This window comes from Mustela nivalis (assembly GCF_964662115.1).
Source record: "Mustela nivalis genome assembly, chromosome: 18".
Taxonomy (NCBI): Eukaryota; Metazoa; Chordata; class Mammalia; order Carnivora; family Mustelidae; genus Mustela; species Mustela nivalis.
The window spans coordinates 57959187-57983121 of record NC_139037.1 but is presented as its reverse complement, the minus strand read 5'-3'; the positions used below and the strand labels follow the sequence as shown (position 1 = coordinate 57983121).

Genomic DNA, 23935 nt, shown 5'->3' with positions numbered 1-23935 from the left:
CTCTCCGGAATGGCTGAAGGTTAGGACCGGCATGTCTTGTGGGGTTTGGTTTTTTGTTGTTGTTTTGTTTTGTTTTGTTTTGTTTTGTTTTGTTTTAAGGATTTTATTTTTACGTAAGCTCCACACCCATTGTGGGACTCAAACTCACAACCCCAAGATCAAGAGTCACATGCTCCTCTGACGAGCCAGCTGGGCTTCCCTTTTTTAAGTTTTACCCTGTGTTTGTGTGTGTGTGTGTGTGTGTGTCTGTATGTGATGCACTGAAAAGTACAGTGTTTAATTTTGCTTGTTTTCGAGTTCTATAAAAATGGTATTGCGTAGTGAGTGGACTCCTGGGTCTTGCTTTTCCTCTCAAGATTAGGTTTCCCAGGGGCGCCTGGGTGGCTCAGTGGGTTAAAGCCTCAGCCTTCGGCTCGGGTCATGATCCCGGGGTCCTGGGATCGAGCCCCGCATCGGGCTCTCTGCTCAGCAGGGAGCCTGCTTCCACCTCTCTCTCTCTCTGCCTACTTGTGATCTCTGTCTGTCAAATAAATAAAATCTTTTAAAAAAAAAGAAAAGAAAAAAAAAGATTAGGTTTCCCAGTTTCCCAGTTTCATCCATGTAGGTGCTCTAGACTCTTCCACCATCTGACCATCCCTCAGATTGTCCATTGTGCTGATTCTGCTTTTCCGTATTACAAACTGATGCAGCTGTGAACTTTCTGGTCCCTGACACCTGGGTTGTGAGCCGGAATTTGGAGGGCCCAGACGCAGTCATGGGACAGCTGGTTGTACTTGGTGTTTGTGGCGTTTGTGGTGTCTGCAAAGTGCCCTGGGGTTGGGGGGATGACCTGCGGGGTGTTGAGCGCTCTCCGTGCTGTGGCTCATTCTCTCTTCCCATATCCCATGAGGGAGGTAGGACTGTGGTCCCATTTCACAGATGAAGGAGGACCCTGAGACACAGAGGGTAAGTCTAGCTCACCTGGGGGCCCACCCTGGGGGCCTGGCTTCTCCGGCCCTGTGCTGTTCTCCAGGCGCACCTGCCTCTTCATGAAGAGCCGTGAGATCGGAAGCAGCGGCTCCCTTTTACAGACAGGTAGACTGAGGAACAGAGCTGTGTGATCCCCAGCACCACAGGCACACGTGAGTGGGAGGGAGGGAGCCCGGGCGGGTCCAACACCTCCTCTGTCCCTGTGCCTGCTTTCTGGCCACTCTGTTGGTGCTTGCTTGTCTCCAAGTCTTCACTTTAGCACCCCCGGGAGCCTAGCCCTGGGTAAATACTTGCCTACGGGCCGGCGGGAGCGTGTGTCACCCATGTTTCCGAGCCGGGTGGCAGGGGCCAGGTGAAGGACGCGAGTGTGGAGGCAGGCGCGCCGTGAGCCTCTGGCTGGAGCTGCTGGCTTTGTTTGCCCTTTGCTCATGGGGCCCCTGCTCTGAGCTGTTGCTGAGGTGTCAGGCCCTGGCCCAGTGATAACAGCAGCCCCTGTTTACTGAGTAGTGACTAACCCCGTAGCTAGACGTTTTACGCTTGTGATCTCGGTGGTTGCTTCTAGAACCCTCTTCTAGTATGTGTGTCTTGGTCTCGTTGGGTGTGTGTCTCGGTCTCATTGGCTCCATTTTCCAGATGAGGAGACTCAACCATCAAGAGATTAGTGCCCTCTCCTGGGACAGCTGGGGGCTGTTTAAGTTGTCAGGGCTAGAATTCACTTGGAGCTGTGTGAGGTAAATGAGGGTGTCCATTGGGAGGACATGGGGCCCTCTGCCAGGCCCCAGAGGTTCTGAAAGCCAGCAAGAACCAGGACTGGTATCCGCTGCCTGGGCCACATGCACTTTGATTTGTTTCTCTTTTTATCTGGCTACGGGCCAAAGAAGCCTGGCCTTCCAGGCGGCCGGGACGGGGCCGAGCAGTCCAGGTGCCTGCCCCGGGCAGTTCATGTGGTCTTAGCAAAAATCCACGTCCTTCCTGTCCAGTGGGGCCTGAGAGGGCCCATGTGTCCTTGCTGGGGCAGGGGAAGGTCCAAGAGAAGGGTGCCTAGGCCATGCCCTCAGCCACCAGGCTGTACTGTTCCGTGTAGTGAGAAGGTGGCAGATCACCAGTGTCCTCAGATGCACACATCCCCTCGGGGAGCCCCTTCCAGTGGGGGGCTCTCAGAGGCTACAGAGGACCCCCACATATGTCCCAGCAGAATGCAGGTTAGTGCGGCGGTCATGGGCACTTGTTTTGTGGATGTCGTTAGCCTCTGCTCACCATGAGATTGGATGTGTGTTCTGGTGGTCCCAACAGTCACCAGCCAGTACTGAGCTCTGTGCTGGGGACACAGCAGCGGACAAGACAGACCCAGCCGTGCCTCACAGGCTCACTGTCCAGAGGGGAGATGAGAGAGACAAGTCAGCCAAGCAGCCAGTGGGGCCCTTACAGACTGACAGAAGCGTGTAGAAGGAAATGAGCCAAGGGCTGGGATAGAGAAGAAGAGAGTAAGGCCGATGGGGGGAGGTACCTGGCCTGTTTAAGGACACTGAATGTCACCCCTGTCCCATGGGCCTGCATCACCCCTACCCCACGCCTGAGGAACTGAGCTGTGAAAACAGGCCCTCCTGCCTGGTCCTCTCTGTCTTAGCTGTGTGTTTGGCAAGTGTTTCTCCCCATCCCCCACCCAGCCTCAGTTTCCTCCTCTGGAAAGGGTGGGGGAGGGGTATCTGCACCCTGAACCGTGCTTGTGATCAGCAAGGTGGCAAAGTATTAAAAGCAAGGGCTGTGGAGCCAGACTGTTGGACTTGAATCCTACCCCCTCCCTTTCTTGTCTCTGTGACCATGGGCAAGCTTCTTAATCTTCCCCTGCCTCAGTTTCCCATTTGAAAAATAGGGGTAGTCCATCTCAGAGGGTTCTTGAGAGCAGTAAATGGAGTAAGATGTGTAAAATGCTATGTAAGTGTCGGCTGTAGTCAGTAGTAATGATTTAGAATTAGAAGTTGCCTGTCATACAGCTGGGATGTGGTGGTTCAGTGTGCCCTGTGCCCGACTGGGGCCTTGACCTGCCCCTTCATCCAAGGCTTTATCAAGTTCCTGCTGTGTGTGAGGCTCTGTAAGGGGCCTGAGGTGAGTCCTGTGATCTGCTTCCTTCCTCTGCCCCAAGAGACTCAGAAGGCTGCAGGCGTCCTCTGATCTCACGTGTTTCTGTAACAGGATCTTCATTCAGTTGGGCCAAGTGGCTTGGAAGGTTGGGATGGGGGTGGGGGCAGTGGGGCAGGCCCTCGACACCTGCCGTCTGTGCCCTTCACTGGAGTGGGCAGCTTCTCCCAGGGCCCTGCCCCTTCCTGGCTGCTGTGCCAGCCTCGCCCAGCCTGCCCCCTGCAGCTGGCCTGCCCCTGCAGCTGGCCTGCCGCAGGCACAGGCATCCTGGAGAAGAGCCACTTGCCTCCCAGGAGGGGCTAGGGAAGAGCACAAATCACCCACAAGCTGAGGCTGTCTCCTGTCCAGTGCAGTTGTGGTGCCCTCCCCTTTGTCCTGTGGGTCCTTGGGGAGAAGGGGAGACTTTGCTCTGCCCTCAGAGTGAGCCGTCGCATTCAGCATGCATTCTGGCGAGGTCCCTGGACTAGGGGAGCATGAATCAGTGGGAAGGGCGCGCTCTGCTGGAGAAGGTGCCCTTCTGGCAGCTGCAGCATGACCTGCTCGCTCCCCTGGTCCCTCTGGGTTAGTGAAAGGCTGATGGGGACGGAGGAATAATTGTTCACTAGGAAGACTTGCTCATGACTACTGTGCCTTCGTCTTCCCTGGGGAGTCACAGGCCAAGGTTTTCCGAATAGCTGCCAGAAGTCCCCCCCCCCCCCGGCCCGCCCCGGCCTTCTACCCACTAGTGAAAGCAGCTGCTCCCCTTCCCACTGTCTGTGTCCCCGGCCCACTGTGTGTTCAGGCCTCTTGGTACCCAGCGGCTGACCCCGGAGTTTCTTCCAGTATGCAGACCTATGCCATGTCCTGGAAGGAGCTCCCCGGCTGGCAGGATAGGGGGTCATCCCCCAGGGACAGTGGCTTCAGAGCCCAGGCCATCAGGGGTTGTAACTGACGAGGGCAAGGGCGCACTTGACTTTCTACTGTGGCTTTGCGGGCGGCCAAGGGGCCCAGTGAAGGGACAGGGCGCCTTCATTCCCAGGTTCCCGAGCCGCTTCACTTGCTGCTCCGTTTTTGTGTTAGGCTATTTGCTTGCTTGTTTGTTTGTTTGTTTTAAAGGAATCACTGCATCCAACATGGGGCTTTAACTCACAGCCCTGAGATCAAGAGTCTCACGCTGCACCGATTGAGCCAGCCTGGTGCCGCCGTGTTAGTTTTCTTTCTAACAGTGTGCACAGAGTCTTATTTTCTCTTTTCATAAAAGGTAGCATTCACAAGCACACTGTTCTGCATTTAGCTTTTTTTCATTGAGTGTATCTTGGCCATTGTTCCCTGTTGGCTCAGAGCAAGTGTCCTCATTCTCTCTGGCCATACAGCGTTCCGGTGACCGAGTGGCCTGGGCCTTTGTGCGCTGCTCCCCTGTTGATGGCTAGTGCTGTCGGTCCCGTTCTGCAGGCACCAACTGCCCCTGAGAGGTGTATGACTTTGCACCTTTGCAAGGGTCTCTGGAGACTGCGTCTTGAGGGGTGGAACAGTGGGGTCACAGGGTACATGTATTTGGATTTTGGAATTCTGACTGGTATTGGCAGATCACCTGCAGAAGGGCTGGTACCAGTCTGCATATTCTGCAGCCGCCTGAGGGCACGCCTGCTTCCCAGTGTCACCAGTACACGCTGTCCAGCGTGAGGATGTTGGTCTGTCCGGTAGGTAAAAAATGGTGTTGGCTTACTTTTGTTTCATTTGTATCTTCCCTTATTCTGAGATCACGGAGTGTTGGAGAGTTTTGAAACTCAGTGCTCTGCTCTGGGGAACAGCCTGCATGAGGCGGTGCTGGCAGCTGGCATGGAGATGTAGGTCGGAGCCCACAGCCAGCCAGCCCAGCGGTCAGGAAGGCAGGCATGGGGACCCACAGATCAAGGCCAGAGCCTCCCTCTGCTTTCAGCTGGAAAAGCATCCTTGGGCGAGTCACTTCCCACCTCCAGACCTCTTCTGGAAAGCTTCTAGGGGCTATTGGGAGGCACGAATCAGTCAGGCTTGTAAATCAGTCTGGGAGTAGGGGCAAGATGCTGGCTCCTCGGAGCCCCAAAGAAGTTCCCCAGACTGCCCGTGTGCCCAGAGGGGCATGGGGAGGGGGTTAGGGGTAGGAGCGGGCAGCTCTGTGTGCCCCTGGGCAGTGTGAGATGCCTGGCTCCGAAGGGACAGAAGCCACACGGCAGAGGTTGGGGTTGCTCGGTTGTCACCTTCTCTCTCTGTCGGGCTTCAGGAGCCTTTGCGTTGCTCTGCCCCCTGCGGCCCCCCTGCCCCACCTTTGGGGCAACCCAGGCTGTGGGAGGGGTATGTGTGGCATTTCAGGAGTGCAAGAAGGAACAAGGTGCCTGATGAAAGCGCTTGGAGGGCATTTGCCCTGGTCAGCTCGGGGCTAAGCATGTGCCCATCCATGAGCTCATCACAGCTCTGTCCTCACAACGTCCGTGCGGTCCCCAAGAGAGAAGGAACCTTCCCTGAGTCCACCCAGGTGGCCTGAGTGGAACTGGGGACTCAGACTCCTGTTCTTTTGACTCTAGAAACCCACCCTGTGGCCTACCTCTGTTCATTTGTTCCAGCACCAAATGCTTATTGTGTACCCACAGTGTGCCCCGTGCGTCCCCTCCGGGGGAACTTCAGTGAGCAGGAGCAGTAAAATCCTTCTCATTGTCTCATAAGCAAACAAATAGAGTATAAAGCTTTGTTAGGTCATGAGAAGTGCCACACAGGAAACAGCAGGATACAGGGATGGACAGTGGCAAAGGGGACTATTTATCTAGGGTGGTCAGGGAAGGCCTCTGAGGAGGTGATGTTGGAGCAGAGACCCTCAGGCAGGCAGGGAGGGAGGGACAGAGCCATGGAGACAGAAGGCGGAAGAGCACTCTAGGCACAGGGGCAGCAGGTGCAAAGACCCTGAGGCCTTATGAACAGATGGCTCTGTCACTGACAAAGATTGAGTAGGGACCTTGACTCCTGGGCCAGTTCTGCTCTCCTTCTTCTGTGTGTAGACTTTGCCACCCACAGCTCTAGGGTGATACCTCTATTCCGTGCTTGGTGACCAAGCACCATCAGTGCCCCCCACCTCCTCTCACATACCCTAGGCCCTCCTGATCATGTGGCTTACTGCCCAATTGTGCAGTCTTTATGCCTGGACCTGTTCTTGAAATTCCCTCTGCCCAGGATGCCTTTCTCCCTGCTGTCTCACTCTTCAAACCCTTTCTGAGACTTTCCTAGGTATTCCCTTCCAGCAGATCCCTGTCTGCCCATCCTCCCTGCCTCAATGTTTCCTCCCTACCCTCTGTTAGGGCCTGTGAGGCTCCTCTGTGATTGCTGTTGGCTCTGTCTCCCTGACCATGCAGGAAGCCTCTGGGATAGGGCCAGGGGGATTGCTGGTTACTTATTGGGGTAGGAGTTAGAGGGGAGAGAGCTCTCCCAGGATGAGAGCACCCCAGGCTGGCCTCACACCTGTGCATCTCATGCTGCCATTGCAGCCCCTCGGATCTCAGCAGGCACCACAGGGGACCCCAGAGGGTGGCTGTCTGCTAAGGAACAGGACTGGCTCTTCAGATCCTGGCAACCCTAGAGGGACAGATGAATCTTCCTGGCAGCCTCCCTGACCTCATATTAGAGAAGGCTGCATTTCTAGGCCCCCAAAGCCATTGGTCCAGCCTGTAGCTGAGGGCCTGAGGACCTCAGGGCACCAGGGTCCGATGGTGGGGGACGACACTCCTGCCTGCCTTTGACTGTTCCTCCCCGCTTCCTCTCCGCTTTGTGATGTCAGGATAGCATTTCGTGTCCCGAGAGGGCCCCTGCTCTGTGTGGCAGGCAGCGCGCTAAGCTTTCTGTGCTGCAGGGTCATCCCCAGGATGAAGAGCTCCGTGTCCGGTGTCTGGTGGGGCGCCTAACAGGGGAGCGGCTGAACTGAAGGGTAGTTCCCGCTGTTCTGGGCAAGGAGCATGTTGTCACAAAATGAGCGGTGGCTGGCAGGGCTTCGGCCCCGGCATCCCCCACCCCCCTCCAGGCTTCCTGGTTCAGGAGGCCGTTGTCCAGGAGGCCTCCATGGTAGTCTCTCCCCACGGTACAGGTGGGCCCCTCCTGCTCAGAGCACCCTGTGTACTCGGAGGCCCCGCACAGCAGGGGCCAGATGTGAGCTCCTCCATGTGTCTGTCACTACCCTCCCTCACCTTCTTGGTGCCTCCTCTGTGCCTGGCCTCTGTGCTGGGCAGTGATGGGGACACAGCCTGGACCACATCCCTGTACTGTCTTCCCAGGGCTTTCGGTCCAATGGATGGAGACAGGCCTGTCTCCAGACAGCGGCAGCTCAGAACAGGCAGCGCTGAGATGGGGAAGCCTAGAGAAGGGGCCTGACCCAGCCCGCGGGTCAAGGAGGGCTTCCTGGAGGAGGGAACATCTGTGCTGAGAGTTGACCTGAGAGAGGGGGTAGGATATGAGGTGTGTGGAAGCACTGGGTCTTCTGGGAGAGAAAGAGTTGGGGGTGTGGCTGGGGCACAGTGTCCAGGAGGAAAGAAAGGGCCATGGACAAGGCTTAAAGGGGGCCTGTGAGAGCTGGCTCCCTCCTGACTGTCTCATCTTAGCTTAGTCTGTGGCCTTTGCATTGCCCTCCTGGGGCATACCTGCCTCTACCCTGCAGCAAGAGCCCCCAGAGGGCGGAGGCCAGGTCAGAGCCGTCCCTGTCTTCCAGTGCAGCTCAGAGCTTGGCGTGTGGTGGGCCTCAGGAGGTGTTTGCTGAATTTGGGGCAAGATGGCATCTTGGCTGGGCTCCTCCCGGAGTAGAAGCTGAACTCCGGGGCTGAAGAAGAAGGAGAGGATTTTTTTTTTTTTAAAGATTTTATTTATTTTATTTGACAGAGATGACAAGTAGGCAGAGAGGCAGGCAGAGAGAGAGAGAGAGAGGAGGAAGCAGGCTCCCTGCTGAGCAGAGAGCCCGATGCGGGATTCGATCCCAGGACCCTGAGATCATGACCTGAGCCAAAGGCAGCGGCTTAACCCACTGAGCCACCCAGGCGCCCAGAAGGAGAGGATTTGTGGGATATGGACCTGAGGAATCCTCAGTAGTCAGGCTTCAGGCCTGGCTGGGTCCCGGGTCTCAAACATCTGAGCTCTCCTTTCCTCTCGGTTGGCTGAGGAGGCCATCTTCTCCTGGTAGACACCAGGACAGCCACCAGCAGCTCCAGAAATGAGAGGTGACCTCGGCCCCACCCCTGCAGAGGAGAGCTCTTCTTTCTTGACAGCTCCAGGGTGGCCCCGTGACTGGCTGGCTACGGCTGGTTTCGTGAGGGCAGCCTTAGCACGTCACTGTGACAAGGGCTGCGGACAGACTGCTGTCCCCTGCCGGAACCTTTGTGGAGGCCGGTGGGAAGTGGAGGTCATGTGGATGGTCCCACTGGGGTTCCCGGATGCCACCGGGAGGGAGGCCATGGAAGCAGGCATTCCGTACTTTGACCGGCGTCAAGGCCCAGGCAGCTGTCCCTGCAAGGACAGGTTGTGTGTCTGACACAAAGTCTGCCTGACCACGTCCACAGGGCAACTGTGGCTTGGTAGGCCTCCCTGGGCCTTAAACACCAGCCAGCCTCATGCTCCAAACCTGTGAGCCCAGAGTGGCCTGGTTTAGGGCAGAGTGGCGTTCCACAGACCTCATGTTGTGAGAACACCAAAGCCTGGGGAGTCATGTGGGAGAGAGCCCCTAAGCCCGGTTCCTGGGCCCCACACAGAGAGCTGTCATCCTTCTGGGGCCAGGCCACCCACTTGCCACGAGATTCTTGGTTTCCTGTCTGTTGAGTGGGTGGATGTGATCATGCCCCTCCCTCGTGGGGTAGGAAGAGCGAGGCAGGCAGGCTCCCAAGGTAGGCCCTGCTCATGCCGTGGGCTGGCCCTGGGAGATCACAGCTACATGCTGTGAGCTAGTGGGGGGATTAGGAAGGGATTAGAACCCAGGCCCCTGGCTCTGGGCTGCCCCACGCTCTTAAAAGTCACTTGTCTCCTCTGGTCCCCCCCCTCCCCCCAACAGGCTTCTTGTTACTGGACATGGTGGGCTCCCTGCCCAGGTCTCCAGGAGACCCCATTCCTGCAGAATAGAATCCTCCCTAGGCCTTGAGTAGCTCTTGTCACTGCCCTGCGTCAGCGCTGCGGGCTCCTGTCCCAGGCAGAGAGCAGAGTCCTCACTTCCCGCCCCTGCCCCTCCATGTACTACCTCCTGGTGCCCTGGATCCTCCGGGGCCTGCTCCCATCCTGTTACCCCTGCCTCTCCTCGGAGGTACTGCCCACTGCTCTGTAGCTGTCTTACCCATATGATGCCGCAGTGGGGAGAGCGGGGTCCCTTCTCCCTCGCCCCTTCCCTGTCCCCCTACGCTGTTGCTTCCTGGTTTTTGACTTCCACTGGGATGACTGTGTCTTTTCTCTCCCACCAGCTTCAGGCTGGCAGGGATGGCCTGAGTCACTGCCACCCCTGGTGCCCAGCCTCTCCTTGCATTACCTGTGTGTAGACAAGAGCCCCAACCAGATACAGATGTCGCTCTGCCTGTCACCCGATGCCAGTCATCGGATTTCTCTCCCTCCCTTTGTGAGGGCCGGCGCAGCTGGGAGTGGGATGCAGCCTCCTCGGGCTTCACCGTCACTTCCTGGGAGACTGGAAAGCTGCAGAGCTTCCCCACTGCGGGAGGTCCCACCCACTGACTGCCGCCCCTGGCAGGGTCCCTTCCCAGAGCTTACACCTTGCCCCACCCAGAGTCTGGGCCCCCGCCGCCTGCCTGTGACCCTGATCCCTTCCTTCTCAGGCCAGAGTAGTGTGAGAAGCCATGCTCCAGTGTCAGCCCGGCGCGGGTCTGGCCATGTGTTCCAGTCCTGCCTCTCCTGGCTCCGGGACCTCGCACAGACTTGCCCTCTCTGAGCCGAACTGGCCTCCCCTTCTTAGAAAATGGAATTGTGACTCTGCCAGCTTTGGGTCTCTGAGCTGGCTGAGAGAACCTGTGCCTGGAAAATCCTCAGCATCGTGCCTCCCGCAGAGTGAACACCAGTACCGGGAAGCAGGGCCCGCCCTCCGCATCCTCGGTTCATTCGCGCCTCCTGCTCGGTCAGATCTGGTGCCATGCGGCCGCCCAGCAAGCACCCTCCCATCCCCTCTGAGAGGGACCCTGCAGGTGTCCCTCTTAGAGGGGAGGCGGTGGTTGTGATTGTTGATCACAGCCTGGCCAACCTCTGGGTCCACCTGCTCTGCCAGGCAGGCCCGTGCTCTCCCTTACTCGCCACAGTCCACTCCTCGCTGACAGCCACTTGAACTCCAGCCCTTGCTTGAGTGGGACCTTCAGGGCATTGGACTTGGGAGTTGAGTGAACACGTTTGAGCCCTGACCTGACACACACATGCACGCACACGTTTTTCCTTGCTCCCACACATGCGTGTCCACCCGGCCTCACCAGCCATTCCGTAATGGACAGGTATCTTCTGGGTCCCTGCCCTCCAGTGGGGGAGGAAACACGGCCGTGGGGGCTGGTAGTGCTTTTTGCCTGTGCACCCTTGAGGATGCCGAGTGCCGGTCAGGGATGGAGTGGTACTCAGCACAGGTAGCCGAGGAGTCAGTCACCCTCGCCCCATTTTAGGGATGAGGCGATGGAGGCACAGAGGTGAAGTTGCTTTGTAATTAAATTTGGAGTCAGGATCCGTCCCCAGGCATTCTGGCTCCAGAGCCCATGTTCTTACCCACTTTATGGGCCCCTGGGTCTCTGATAGAGAGCGCCGGGTGCCCCACCCAAGAGGATGGGGAAGGGGGCAGCGAGGATTCAGACCCGGTCACTTCAGACAGCAGCCGCACCCTTACTCCTCCACAGCCTCTGGGTGGGGGGCGGCGGGGATGGCACTGGCAGCTGCTAGGCCAGAAGGGAGCTGCTCCCTGGTGGTGGTGAGGCCTGTGTGGAAGCCCCGGAGTGGATGACCCCAGGAGGGAGGCCCCACGCTGGGTCTGGGGAACTTCATCTCTCTCACTCCACAGACCTCAGACCTTCACTGTGTTCTCCCCATGTTGCCACAGCATCACAAACGAACAGATGTGCGGAGGGGCTGGTCCTGGGGTTCTGCTGGCTCATGAAGAGCCCGGCAGGGGGCCCGGCACAGCGTGAGCGCTGTCTGAACGCTGCATGGTATTTCTTGGGACCACCTGTGCTGCCGTTTCCTTACCGGTTTTTTAAAAATATAGGGTTGGTTTTGCTTTCCTTGAATACGTTTCATCTCATTCCCATGCAGTATGGTAGTTCCTTGTGTTAATACATGTATGAAGTCTGTGTACATATCATATTACGGGTAGTATATTACTGTGAGGCCACTGCCGAGCCACCTGACGCGCTCGTGTCCCCACTGGTGCTGCGCCGGGCCTTGGGGTGTGCTGGTGGTGCTGTTGGGGTCATCAAGGCGGGTCGGGGATGCCCTCAGGTTGCTGTGGGCTGGCTGATCATCCCCCACCCCCACTCTTGTGCCTTTGGTGTCTTTCCCCAGTGCTGTCCCCTCTCAAAAGTGTCTGCCACATAGTGACAAACCTGCAGTTGTTACTCATGTCACCAGGGGGCGCTAAGTCACTCTGGGCCTTAGTGGCTCTCCTGCTTCTGGGAATATGTCCACTCTTCCTGATCCCAGTTCTGTTTCGCTTTCTGTAAACGACTGGGCTGATGAGACCTCTGTGAGCTCTGGCTGTGACCTTGTGTGAGGCTGTGCTGCCTTCAAACCCCACGGACGCCTGGCTGAAGGGGTGACCGGACAGCAGCTGTGGTGGGTGTAGAGCTGGCCAGGTTAGAGATCCTGGACTTCAGAACAAAGACCGACCCAGCAGGCAGGGCTGGGATGCTGGATCTCAGGCGACTTCGGGAGCCTGGACAGTCAGGGAGAGCTTCCTGGAGGGAGGGACATCAGAACTGAACACCTAAAGGATTGATTGCAGCTTGAGAGCTTCCTTAGAAGTCTTATTTCCTGTAGGCTCTAGGATGCTGAGAACTGCTAGTGATGGCTCCCCATGTGCCCAGGCCCTCCCTTCCCATCTTATGTGACCAGGCCAACCCAGGCTTAGCCCAGGGGCCTTTCTTGAAGTGAGCTTGCCCAGGGGAGCCTCACCCTTTCTCAGAGTGATGATTTTGTGTGGGGGGTTTTTTGTTTAGTTTTGTTTTGTTTTTAAACTAAGCTTTGTGCCCAACATGGGGCTTGAACTCACCACCCCGAGATCAAGAGTCACTTGCTGTACTAACTGAGGCCATCAAGTGCCCCTTGGAGTGATTTTTTTTTTTAAGATTTTCTTTATTTTTTTAAAGATTGATTTATTTCTTAGAAAGAGGCAGAAGGAGAGAGAGTCTCAAGCCGACTGTGTGACTCTGTGCAGAGTGCTGAGGCAGATGATCTCAACCCTGAGATCACGACCTGAGCTGGATGCTTAACCAGCCGTGCCACCCAGGCACCCCTGAAGTTATGAATTTTAAAGGCAAAAAATAAAGTAGGCTTAGAAAGGATATCAGAAACAACTAAAAAAATGTTTTTAATTGCAGCCCAGTGTTTCTCTTCTTCCTCACTGGCACGGGGAAGAGCAGACTGGAGCAGTGGCTCTGATGACTGCCATCTCCAGGGTGGTGACGCACGGGCACACGTGCAGAAACCATCACGTGATGTGGAAGCACCTGCCATCCCTGTTGACAAGTCTCAGGGTCTGCTAAACACTGCTTCTCCTCTCCTCTCCTCTCCTCTCCTCTCCTCTCCTCTCCTCTCCTCTCCTCTTCTCTCCTCTTCTTTCTCTCTCTCTGTGTTACCCATGTTAATTAGAAGGAAGAGCTGCATTTCATTTCAGTTCACTTAGTGGAAGCAGAGAAGTCATTTCTCCTCCCTTGCATGTGTGGCACCCGCGGGACCAGCGGACCCAGTGTGGCTGGACTCCATAGGGCACCTGCCGGAGCCTGGGGGCTGCCTTCGCTGGGGGCCCCCACGCGCATGCGCGCACCTCACAACACTTCCTCACTGGGACTGTAGGAGGGCAGCTGGCATCCAGGAGGCTGCTGGTCACCTGCAGCTCCACTCAGGGAGGCAGCGAGGGGGAAGCTGGGGTCTCTGTTCAGTTCTTTCTTCTGGCACAGTGGAGAGAAAGCTCTGGAGCTGAGTGCAAGACTCTGCCCTGTACCAGCTGCCCAGCCTCAGGGAGGCAGCTCTCCTTCCCTGGACTCGGCTCCCTCCCCTAGAAAACAGGGTAGTGCTTGATGTGATCAGGAGGGAGAGTCCCCTGGGAGATGCTTACCTGGAAGTTTCATGAAGAGCTCCCGCTGGCTCCCAAAGGCCAAGCCAGGATGGCAGCAGAGTGAGGGGAGGCTGAGGTCCGGCAGAAGGCCCTCTTCCTGCTCCATTCCTTGCCTGCCCTTCTTCCCCATGCCTCCTCCATCCTGCTGACGCCAAGAGCTTTCTCTGTCGGATTGGGATTCCGTCCCTCCCCTTCCTTCCCATTCTCCTGGTTGCCCTGAGGCAGAATCCAGTATTTCATAGACATACAGTGGAAACAGTATGAATGTCTTCTCCAGTGAACAGATAAACAAAACATATACATCAGACTTTTACTGTGCAGCCTTGGAAAGGGGCCAAAACTCAAAATCCTTGTGCTGTGTGAAAGAGGCTAGACCTAAAAGGCCACATACTGTTTATCTCCGTTTCTGCGGAACATCCACAGAAGGCAGATCCGAGCAGACAGACCAGCCAGCCTTGCCTGGAGCCTGGGGACGGGGCCTGGGCCTCCTGGGGGCTGTGTCGTACGGCCGTTGGGTCTGGGTTGCATCTCTTTCTTCTGTGAGCACCGCCAGCTACCCTGGGCTCCCAGGCTGTGCCCTGTGTCCTCTGACTGCTGCATTGTCCCCCATTCTGGAGGCCCCACGCTGAGTAGCTCTCGGGGATGTTTTTTGCTGTTGAGGGTATTTCAGGAGTGGGGAGTCTGAGGCCACGTCCATCACAGTTAAGAGCAGAGTTCAGTTCTCCACTCTGCCACTTACCAGCTGTGTGACCTTGGGCCAGGGCCTTCACCTCTCTGGGCTCAGCTTCATCATAGCATTAAAGTACAGAAGAAACATTCTCTCATCCAAAAAAGAAAAAACCCCGTGGATTGAACACCCTGGCTGGCCAGTGTTGGGACAGGGTGGTGACCAGGATAGACTCAGCCGTGCCCTCCCTATCTAGTGGGGGAGACAACTGACAAGCAGAACTGTGTGATGTTAGCTGTGTGCTCTATGTGCAGAGCTGCTCGAGGAGCCGTAGGGAGGTGTTTGGGAAGGGCTGACTAGTTTGGGGGCCCGGGGGTTACCTCCACAGGGCAGCAGTGGCAGTGAGGGGCCCTCATGGGAGGACAGAACTCAGTGGGTCATCGGAAGGGGTGTTTTATTGTGGAGGGGTGTTTTGTTTTTGGCGTGGGGAGCAGGGGGCAAAGGGGACCCAGGTGCGGAGCATCACAGGCCTGGGTCCTCTGTGCCTGCAGCCCAGAATGTGACCGTGGACGAGGTCATCAGTGCCTACAAGCAAGCCTGCCAGAAGCTGAACTGCAGACAGATCCCCAAGCTCCTCCGGCAGCTCCAGGTACCCGGCAGGGGTGGGGTGCACTCAGAACGGGGCGGGGGAGGTGAGAGGCGGTCCCTCAACCACCCCCCACCCCTCCGATGCCGCAGCCCCCAGGCCTCTGGGGCCGGCCCTTAGCAGGGAAGGGTACACAGAGCACCCACTGGCCACCTAGCCCAGGGCCCGCATAAACACATCCTTGAAAATCCTCTGTTGAGTCTTAGAAGCAATCAGGCTCTTCATGAGTATTTAAACTGTGTGGAATGAAATGAAGTGAGAATTTCAGGTGTCTGTCACTCCCCAGAGAAATTTGGTTCCCTGGGGAAAAGCCATCGACATACCTATTCCTTACGATCTCTGTATGTTCTGTATCCATTGTCTAATTTTTTTAAAGTTAAAATACTACTGGCATACAAAGCAGAATCCACTTCTCATTTTTTCACTCAAGCCCCATTTCCCGGGTGTCCCGCTGTTGACAGCTTGAGGTTTTCACCCTCTAGCCCTGCCTGTGCGTCTGTTATGGGGCAGCTTGCCGTCCAGAAGCACACAGACCCGAGGACAGGTTCTGTGTCTGCGGAATGGGTGCTGCTGTGCCCGTGGCGTGTCCCCTGACGCTGTGTCCCACGGGTGCCTTTACTGCTGCCTGCCCGGCCTGGGCTTGTTGGTAAAGCACCACCTTAGTACTTTCCCTCCGGATGGGTCATTCCAGAATGTTCCGAGGTTGCTTGTTTCTAGGGTTGTCGGTTCCTCAGATGGCACTGCTCTGAGCAGTCATGCTTGCCACCTGGCTCTGCCCCCAAGGTGAAGGGTTCTTGGGGTGGGGGAGGGAATGCCCAGGAGGAGTTGTGGACAGCTTCAGGGAAAGCGTGGTAGCCAGGAGTGTGGATCCCGGGGCCCACGAGCCAGATCAGACCAGCCTGTCCCTCACTAGCAGATGGACTTAGGCAAGGCTGGCCCATGGCCATGTGTATTCGCGTCTTTGTCGCAGCACATTCCACACAGGTGAGTGTGTGTGGAGCCCAGAGAAGAGAACCTGGCGCCCCGTGGGGGTGGGGCTGGGCTCGGAGCCAGTGGGGGCCAGGCAGCATCTGCCTTCGCCCCTCTACTGAGTGCTCTCTGCGTGGAGCCTGGTGCCCACCCGGCACCGCAGGCCGGCCAGCCCTCCTCTCCTTCGTTCCTGCTCCATGGCCTTTGTGCTGGTGGCTCCTTCCTGCCTAGAATGCTCCATTTGGCCTGTGGGTACAGAATGCCCCACACTGTGAGGCCCTGCGTGCCGCCCCTGCCCCCAAACACTGCCTGTGGAGCCAGATCGGACCCCCGCCTTCGCCACGGTCAGTGTCCAGCCTAGCTCTGGAGGGTGCCTTCCTGCCTTCAGCACGGACCCCTCTGTTTCCTCAGGAGTTCACAGACCTCGGACACCGCATTGACTGTCTGGACCTGAAAGGTGCGTGTCTGGACAGAGGCCAGGAGCCCTGGGTAGTGGGCAGGGCCAGAGCCTCCCCGAGGTGGGTGTGGGCCAGCAGGTGCTGCCGTGAGAGCTGCTTAGCCAGGGGCAGTGGGGGTCCTGAAAGGTGTGGGTGCCCTCCCTGAGGGGAGGCAGGTGCAGCGAGCCCTCCCTTCTTCCCTCCACCTGGAGCCCCCGTTTCTAGCCAGCCTCCCAGGCACACGAGCATGCATAGAGATACACTCCATCTCGTGCCAGGTGAGAAGCTCGACTACAAGACCTGCGAGGCCCTGGAAGAGGTCTTCAAGAGGCTGCAGTTCAGGGTCGTGGATCTGGAGCAGACAAACCTGGATGAGGATGTGAGCACACCCTGCCACTGCCATGACCTGTCCCAGGCCCCTTAGAGGTTTAGCAGGAGGGGGCCCTGCAGGACACAGGCTGGGCAGGGTCTCTTGAAGGACAAGATGAGGAGATAGCTGGTATGACCAGAGTGGATGAGGGCAATATTGGGGTTCTGGGGCAGAGCCCAGAAAAGGGGTCTCATAGACCCACCTCAGAGGCAGGGAAGGACTTGGGGAGCTGGGCCTTGGTGGGAGCAGGGGGTGCTTGGCCACCAGAAAGCTTTTCAGGATCCCCCGCTAGAGATCACAGCACCTGTAAGGGAGAGTTTGAGAAACTTACAAAAACAGCCTCTCCGTTTAGGCCCAGGTGTCCACACCTCCCCAGACTCGGAGACCACCAGGAGACCCAGGGGCTGGGGTCCTGGAGAACTGAGGCCCGGGAACGCCAGGGGCCCGGCCTGGTTCTGGGGCGTATGGGGCTGCCTGCTGGCAAGGGTGGGGTGACAAGTAAGAGAAGGCAGATGGCCTGGGCAGGAAGGGCAAAGTTGTTTCCTGGAAACAATCCAGAGGTGCTGGGACAGCATCAGGTCCCTCCCCATCCCTTAGTTGCTGGGCCCCCTGGGTCTGCTCAACCTGAGTCTAAACTCCATTGTCGGGGCCCCTGGGTGGCTCAATCAGTTAAGCATCTCCTTTGGCTCAGGTCATGATCCCAGGGTCCTGGGATTGAGCCCCGCATTGGGCTTCCTGTTCCCGGGGGGGTCTGCTTCTCACTCTGCCATTCCCCCTGCTGTGCTCTCTCTCCGGTTTTCAAATAAATAAATAAAATCTTCTTAAAAAGTCATTAAACCCCCATTGCCTTGGCCCCCAGGGTGCTTCGGCCCTCTTCGACATGATCGAATACTATGAATCCGCCACCCACCTCAACATCTCCTTCAACAAGCACATCGGCACCCGGGGCTGGCAGGCCGCTGCCCACATGATGCGCAAGGTGGGCGCCTCTCGTCTGTGGCCTTCCCGCGGTAGATGGGGCTCAGTCGCAGGGGGTCCAGGTGCTTTCCCACGACACGTGTCCCTTAGGGCTTGGTTTCCTGAGCCCTCAGTATAGGCTCTTGTCCCCATGCTAAGGTGTGTCCTGTCTCAGGCCAGCCTTGACTCCTTTTCTCCCTTCAGGTATCTTTCCCTCTTCCTTTACTTGCTGTAAGCTATCCCTCGGGGGGTGACTGTGGCTGCCCCCCTCCCACCGCCATGTCCAGGACATCTGCCACAGGGGAGTCTGGGAGCCCAGCTGTTAACTAGCTCTGCCTGCTCACGCGCAGGACTCCAGGCCAGGCCGTTCCCTCACAGACACAGTTGCCCTCCTGCTCGGTGGGATGTGGGATGGGGCTTAGGGGTGGTCCCCTGGGGCCCAGGAGGGCTGGGCCAGCCTGTCCCAGCCCTGACCTGCCCCAGCAGACGAGCTGCCTGCAGTACTTGGACGCCCGAAACACGCCCCTGCTGGACCACTCCGCGCCCTTTGTGGCCCGCGCCCTGCGTATCCGCAGCAGCTTGGCAGTGCTGCATCTGGAGAACGCCAGCCTGTCGGGGCGGCCCCTCATGCTGCTTGGTGAGCTCCGGGACCCAGGGAGGTGGCGCAGTGACATGCGGCCCACGGGGGCTGGGGCTCGGCCAGTCACCACGCTCCTCCCGCACCCCCCCAGCCACGGCACTGAAGATGAACGTCAATCTGCGGGAGCTCTACCTGGCCGACAACAAGCTCAACGGCCTGCAGGACTCGGCCCAGCTGGGCAACCTGCTCAAGTTCAACTCCTCCCTGCAGATCCTGGATCTCCGGAACAACCACGTGCTGGACTCAGGTGCGAGAGAGGCCTGCCCACGCCCACCCCACTCCAGCCACCGAGCACCCACTGTGCCCAGCCGGGGGCCCCACAGTGCTGGAGACGCAGTGGTGGCCAGGATGATTGCGGCCCTGCCCTCATGGGGCTCACGGTCCAGGAGGGAGGATAGACCATTCCCAGGCAGTGACAGCTCCGACTAGGCAGGGCTGGGCTGTGGGAGCCCAGGGAGGGCGTCCTAGAGGAGGCCGGTGAGAATCTGCAGGAGGAAGTGAGGTGTTGAAGAGATCATGAAAATAATACCCTCTGGAAAGAATGTGCTGAAGGAAACAAGATTGTTGGAATGGAGGGTCAGGCAGAGGCTGTCTAAGATGGTGCAGGGAGGTCACCTCTGGGTGACAGTGAGGAGGACGAGAATGAAACCAGGCCTTTTAAAAGCCTGGGAAGGGGCATCTGGGTGGCATAGTTGAAGCTGCTGACTCTTAGTTTTGGCTCAGGTTCCCCACGTCAGGCAGGCTCCGTGCTAAGCATGGAACCTGCTTAAGATTCTCTCCCTCTCCCCTGCTCCACCCCACTTTCTTTCTCTTTCCAATAAATCAATCTTGGAAGAAAACAAATAAATAAACAAAAAAATGCCTGGGAAAAGAATCCAGGCAGGGTGAATAGCAAGTACAAAGGCCCTGAGGTGGGAAAGAGCCTAGATAATTGATATTTGGGGTGGGGGAAGCCACGGTGGGTTAAAGGGTAAACGGGAAGGGAAAGGAAATAGCTGGTGGTAGGAACTCCATTTCCTCCTGGTTCCCTGTTGAGCCGGTCTCCAGGCCTCAGTGTGAGGAGAGGGCTCAGAGACAGCCTAGGGCAACCAGGCCAGTCCCTTCCCCCAGGATGGCCAGGCCCAGACCCCACGTTTACTGAGCACCTAGCACATGCTGGGCCTGTAGAGACAGAGATCTCTGCCCTTGGGAGAGACATTGCAAGACAAATTAATCGAATATGCCATCTGTGAGATGCGCTCTGGAGAGAACAGAAGCAGCAGTGGCAGCTGAGCTGGCTGGGGAGTGTCGTGCAGGCTGACAGTCGAGCAGAGATGTGAAGCAGACGGAGGGATGTTCTGGGCCTGGGCCCCAGGGAGCCGTGGGTGTTGGACCGAGGCAGGAGGTGGCTGGGGCCAGAGTGGTGGGGATAGGTTCTGCACGCTACTTGGGTGGCAGTGGTTCCCACACCACTGTCCCCTGGAAAAGCGCTCGGACCACAGCGGGGACTTGCCCACGGGCCCTCTTCAGGTCTGGCCTACATCTGCGAGGGCCTCAAGGAGCAGAAGAAGGGGCTAGAGACCCTGGTGCTGTGGAACAACCAGCTGACGCACACTGGCATGGCCTTCCTGGGCGTGACGCTGGTGAGTCAGACGGGGAGGGGGAGAGCGCCATCCTCTGCCTCCCTCGTGCTCACCCTACACCGCAGGGACCCTTCGCACTGGGTGCCCTCCCTCAGCTTCCCCAGCCTCTCTGTCCTAAGGGAAATAGCCTTTCTCACTTTATCCTGGTTTTCCCGCGTCTGGCACCATGGCCTCGTGTCATGTTGCACCCAGGGTGAAAATGTTTTGCATAGAAAGTTAAATTTTCTGGAAGCCTTCAGTACATTTTACATCTTTTTACCTAAATACATGGTATTTAAAGCAAGCTCACAGGCTACAAAGACTCACATCTAAGTTAAGAATGACCAACGCGAGGTGTGTGCCTTGAGCGTTTGGGATGCTGGCCGGGCCTGGGCTGGGTGGTGGACAGGGCAGCTGGCCCTGGGGTGACGAGTCCATGAGCGTCTGGCCTTAAGCAGGACTGTCCGGGGTGGCACTGCCCGAGAGGGAGTGCTTGGCTTTGTGTCTTTCCTGATGGGCCTTCTGGGCCTTGCCTCACTCTCACGCGCCGCCCCCTCCAGCCGCACACACACAGCCTGGAGACGCTGAACCTGGGCCACAACCCCATCGGGAACGAGGGCGTGCGGAACCTCAAGAACGGCCTCATCAGCAACCGCAGCGTGCTGCGCCTTGGCCTGACCTCCACCAAGCTCACGTGCGAGGGTAGGGTGTGGGGGCGGGTGGGGGGAGCGGCGCAGGTGGGCTTGGTGGGCGGCTAGCCCGTGGCCAGCCCCTGCGGTCCCCCTCCCAGGCGCGGTGGCCGTGGCAGAGTTCATCGCCGAGAGCCCCCGCCTCCTGAGACTGGACCTTCGGGAGAACGAGATCAAGACGGGCGGGCTCATGGCACTGTCCTTGGCCCTCAAGGTGAACCACTCACTGCTGCGCCTCGACCTCGACCGTGAGCCCAAGAAGGAGGCGGTGAGCTGAGTGGGATCTTCCCCCGAAGCCTCTGGGGTCAGGGGGAGCTGGGGTGCAGGCCGGCCCGGGGTGAACGCAGGCTCCAGCACAGGGACGGGCTGTCCAGAGCCCGAGCCAGGCCCACTCCGCCTGCAGGTGAAGAGCTTCATCGAGACGCAGAAGGCGCTCCTCGCAGAGATCCAGAACGGCTGCAAGCAGAACTTCATGCTGGCGCGCGAGCAGGAGGAGAAGGAGCAGCGGCTACAGCTCTCCGCCTCCATGCCTGAGATCACCGTCACCGAGCCCCAGCCCGACGAGGAGCCCGGGGACGAGCCCGCCACCAGAGCCCAGGAGAACGGGGCCACGGGCCCCGGTGCCAGGCCGGACTCGGACTCAGACTCGGACTCCGAGGAGGAGGACGGGGAGGAGGAGGATGGGGAGAGGGCTGAGGCCCCCTGCCCTGCCCTGGTGCCCCCCTCGGACTCCCTGGGCTCTGGGGACAGGAGCCCCCCAGGCAGCCCCTCCTCCCCCACCGAGCAGCGTATTTCTGTGTCCAGCCCAGGCCGGGGCCACAAAGTGTTTGTGGTGACTCGGGTGGAGAGTCCTCCTGAGAGGGCAGAGCCCCCGGTTCCCCCCGTCCCTCTTTCCCCCCCTGCTCCTGCTTGTCCTCCCTCCCCACCTGCTTTATCCTCCCCGCCCACCTCACCTGCCCTGCCACCGGCTGAGGCCGTTGGCACTCAGGACCCAGGGGTGTTGGAGCCTCAGTCACAGCTGGAGCCGCCTCAGGCAGGGCCACCGCTGCCCAACGGCCTGAAGCCTGAGTTTGCCCTTGCACTGCCCCCAGAGCCACCCCCGGGACCTGAGGCCAAGGCAGGCAGCTGTGGCCTGGAACATGGTGAGTTGGGGCTCCAGGGCAGAGTGACAGTGGGCCCTGGGTGCTGTGGGACCCCAGGCAAGCACCTGCCCCTCAGTGGGCTTCAGTGTTCCCTGGGAACGGGTGGGAATAAGGAGGACTTGATCTTCAGCCCCCACCATGCTTCCTCTGGGTCCCTGGGAGTTCTCCCTGGGACGGAACAGGCAAGATGTGCTGACTGGAGTCTGACGGTCTCGGTGGTACCCAGGCCTTGTGCTGCCCTGAGAGTCAGACTTGGGCAGAGTTTTGGTGGGGATGTCCTGGGGTCCCCCCATCCCCGCCTGCCTGACTGGAGGTTGGTCGCCCCTTCTCCCATCACAGAACTGAGCTGCTCCAAGAATGAGAAGGAGCTCGAGGAGCTGCTTCTGGAAGCCAGTCAGGAATCTGGGCAGGAGACACTGTGACACTTTAGGTGAGACGGGGGACCGGAGCCAGAGGGCAGGGGTTCTGGGGGCTGGCAGTAGAGCCCCTGGCTCTGACAGGCCCTCCCCCCTCTTCTCCCCAAGTTCCTTTTTTCCGGTCAGTCTTCGATGAGCTGAGGCCAGAGCCATGAGAATCTGCTCACCTTCACCCCCAGCCTTCCTGAGGCCTGGGCCACCAGGGGTGTGGGGGGCCTTTTTGGGGACCCCTGCCCCCCACAGCAACACTACACAGAGCGCAGGAGCCGCAGGGATTGCTGTCCCTGCCCTGACTTAAGCACTATCTCTGTGTCCAGCACTCGAAGGCTCTGGGCTGGGGGGATGGGAGGAGCGCTCTCTCCAAGGACATCAGCCACAAGGCTGGATGCCTTTTCCAGATGGCCTGTTTGGTCAGGCTTGCCCCGTGGAGGGCAGGAGTCCTGGGTGGTGGTGGGATGGCCCCCCAGTGTCCCTGGGTGCAGGGCCAGGCAGGAGGCATGACAAGGGAGGGGCGGTGAGCAGTGGTGGTGGAAATTGGTAGAGCAGCCCCAGGCAGGGTGAGGGCCAGGGCTGGGGGTGGGGTGGGGGGGAGCTGGGAGCAGAGGATCAGAGCTTTCTTTTTCTTAAGTGCAATAAATCTATCAGGGAGCTGGGGTGGGGAGCAGCCAGGGTTCTAGAGACCCTGCTGTCCAGGCCCCTTGAAGCTGCGCCCTGAGAGGCACTACAACCCGTGGGGGGGGTGGGCGGCGTGGGGGGGGGGTACAGGTGGGTGGGATGGGGGAGGGGCTACTCCTGTTGGTGCAACTCTGTTCACACCTTTTCTAATAAACCAGAGCTGGGTTCACCACACTCGCCTGCTCTCTGCTTGTGCCGATCTGCAAGGTTGGGGGGTGGGGGAGCACGAGGAGCTGGGAGGGCAGGGACCAGCCAGCTCCCAGGACCATCTGTGGCGTTCATGCCGGGGGAAAGCAGGGAGGCCGGGAAGGCAAAAGCCACATTTCCCACCACGTTCCTTGCCCCGGGGTCCTCCCCCCCCCAATTTTTTTGCTGTGTCTGTGCCCCTGTATCTCCCCTCTCAAACAGTTCCTAGTCCTGTTTCTCCAGAGGGAAACAACCCCCCAGATATCTCCTAGCATCAGGCCTAGGCTCCCAGGGTATGATGGAGATTAGCCACCATGGCTTAGGGGGACTAGGCCCCAGCTTTTGCCCCCAGAGGCTGTAGACGCTCCACGTTTCCATGGGCACATGGCCCTGCGGACACATTTTCAGACTTGAAGCCTTGAAACGGAGAGAACACATTTCTGTGCTAAGCCTCCCAAGTTGTGGGACCAGCTGCGCCATGCTCCAGGTTGTCCAGCTGGGTCCTGGATCAGTCCGGGGTCACAATGGGGGGCATCCCCTCAGCCAAGGATTGTCTCCCCGTTGCCTTCAGCCACCCAGACAGCCCTGGAGCTTGTGAAGACACTGCGTCCATTCTGTGACTGGGCTAGATGTAAAGATCGCGGTGCCGCTGCGTGGGAGTTGGTATTTCCACACTCCTCCCCCGGGCCTGGGGTCCACAGCCATGCTCCCGGCCCATGGCCGTCTGCTGGCTAGTCAGCGCCTGCCTACTCCTGCTGCTAGTCTGTGTCGGCCTGGACCGGAGGTGGTGAGAAACGGAAGCCCCAGCCAGATGGACTGAAGGGAGGCCAAAGGGAAGGGACTTAACCGGCCCCAATATGATGCCTGCAGACACCAACCTGTCACGGGGATCACGTATCTCGGAAGGGCATTGTTCTTGGGCAGGCCCCCCACTGCCATTGGAGAACCTCTCCAGGTGGGTGCAGGTTTGTCCCACCGGCGTGGCCCGTGGAAGTCACAGGCCAGCTCTCCACCCTGGGTCCGCTTGGAGGCCATCCCTGGCCCGTGGAGCAGAGCTGTCAGCGAGCCCTAATTAATTCATCACACCAGGCCGGAGCCACCCCTCGAGTGGAGCAACCTGCTGAGGTCACCGGGACACCACCCTCGGAAATGCCAG

The 23935-nt window shown here is 58.6% G+C and overlaps 1 protein-coding gene across 2 annotated transcripts in view; it reads left to right on the top strand.

Annotated features, from left to right (window-relative positions):
* The window catches only part of PPP1R37 (protein phosphatase 1 regulatory subunit 37), a 39736-nt gene extending 16969 nt beyond the window's left edge, over positions 1-22767 (top strand). The window contains exons 2-13 of one of the 2 annotated variants that reach the window (XM_082710683.1): positions 14603-14700; positions 16078-16123; positions 16382-16482; positions 17333-17452; positions 17917-18067; positions 18162-18317; positions 19580-19692; positions 20232-20373; positions 20462-20628; positions 20764-21502; positions 21842-21932; positions 22027-22767. In XM_082710683.1, coding sequence (XP_082566809.1) covers positions 14603-14700; positions 16078-16123; positions 16382-16482; positions 17333-17452; positions 17917-18067; positions 18162-18317; positions 19580-19692; positions 20232-20373; positions 20462-20628; positions 20764-21502; positions 21842-21924 — 1916 coding nt within the window. In that variant the 3' untranslated portion in view covers positions 21925-21932; positions 22027-22767. Of the gene's footprint in view, positions 1-14602; positions 14701-16077; positions 16124-16381; positions 16483-17332; positions 17453-17913; positions 18068-18161; positions 18318-19579; positions 19693-20231; positions 20374-20461; positions 20629-20763; positions 21503-21841; positions 21933-22026 lie in introns of both variants that reach the window. The other variant, XM_082710682.1, reaches the window with a different exon arrangement.
* The last annotated feature ends 1168 nt before the right edge of the window (positions 22768-23935 follow it).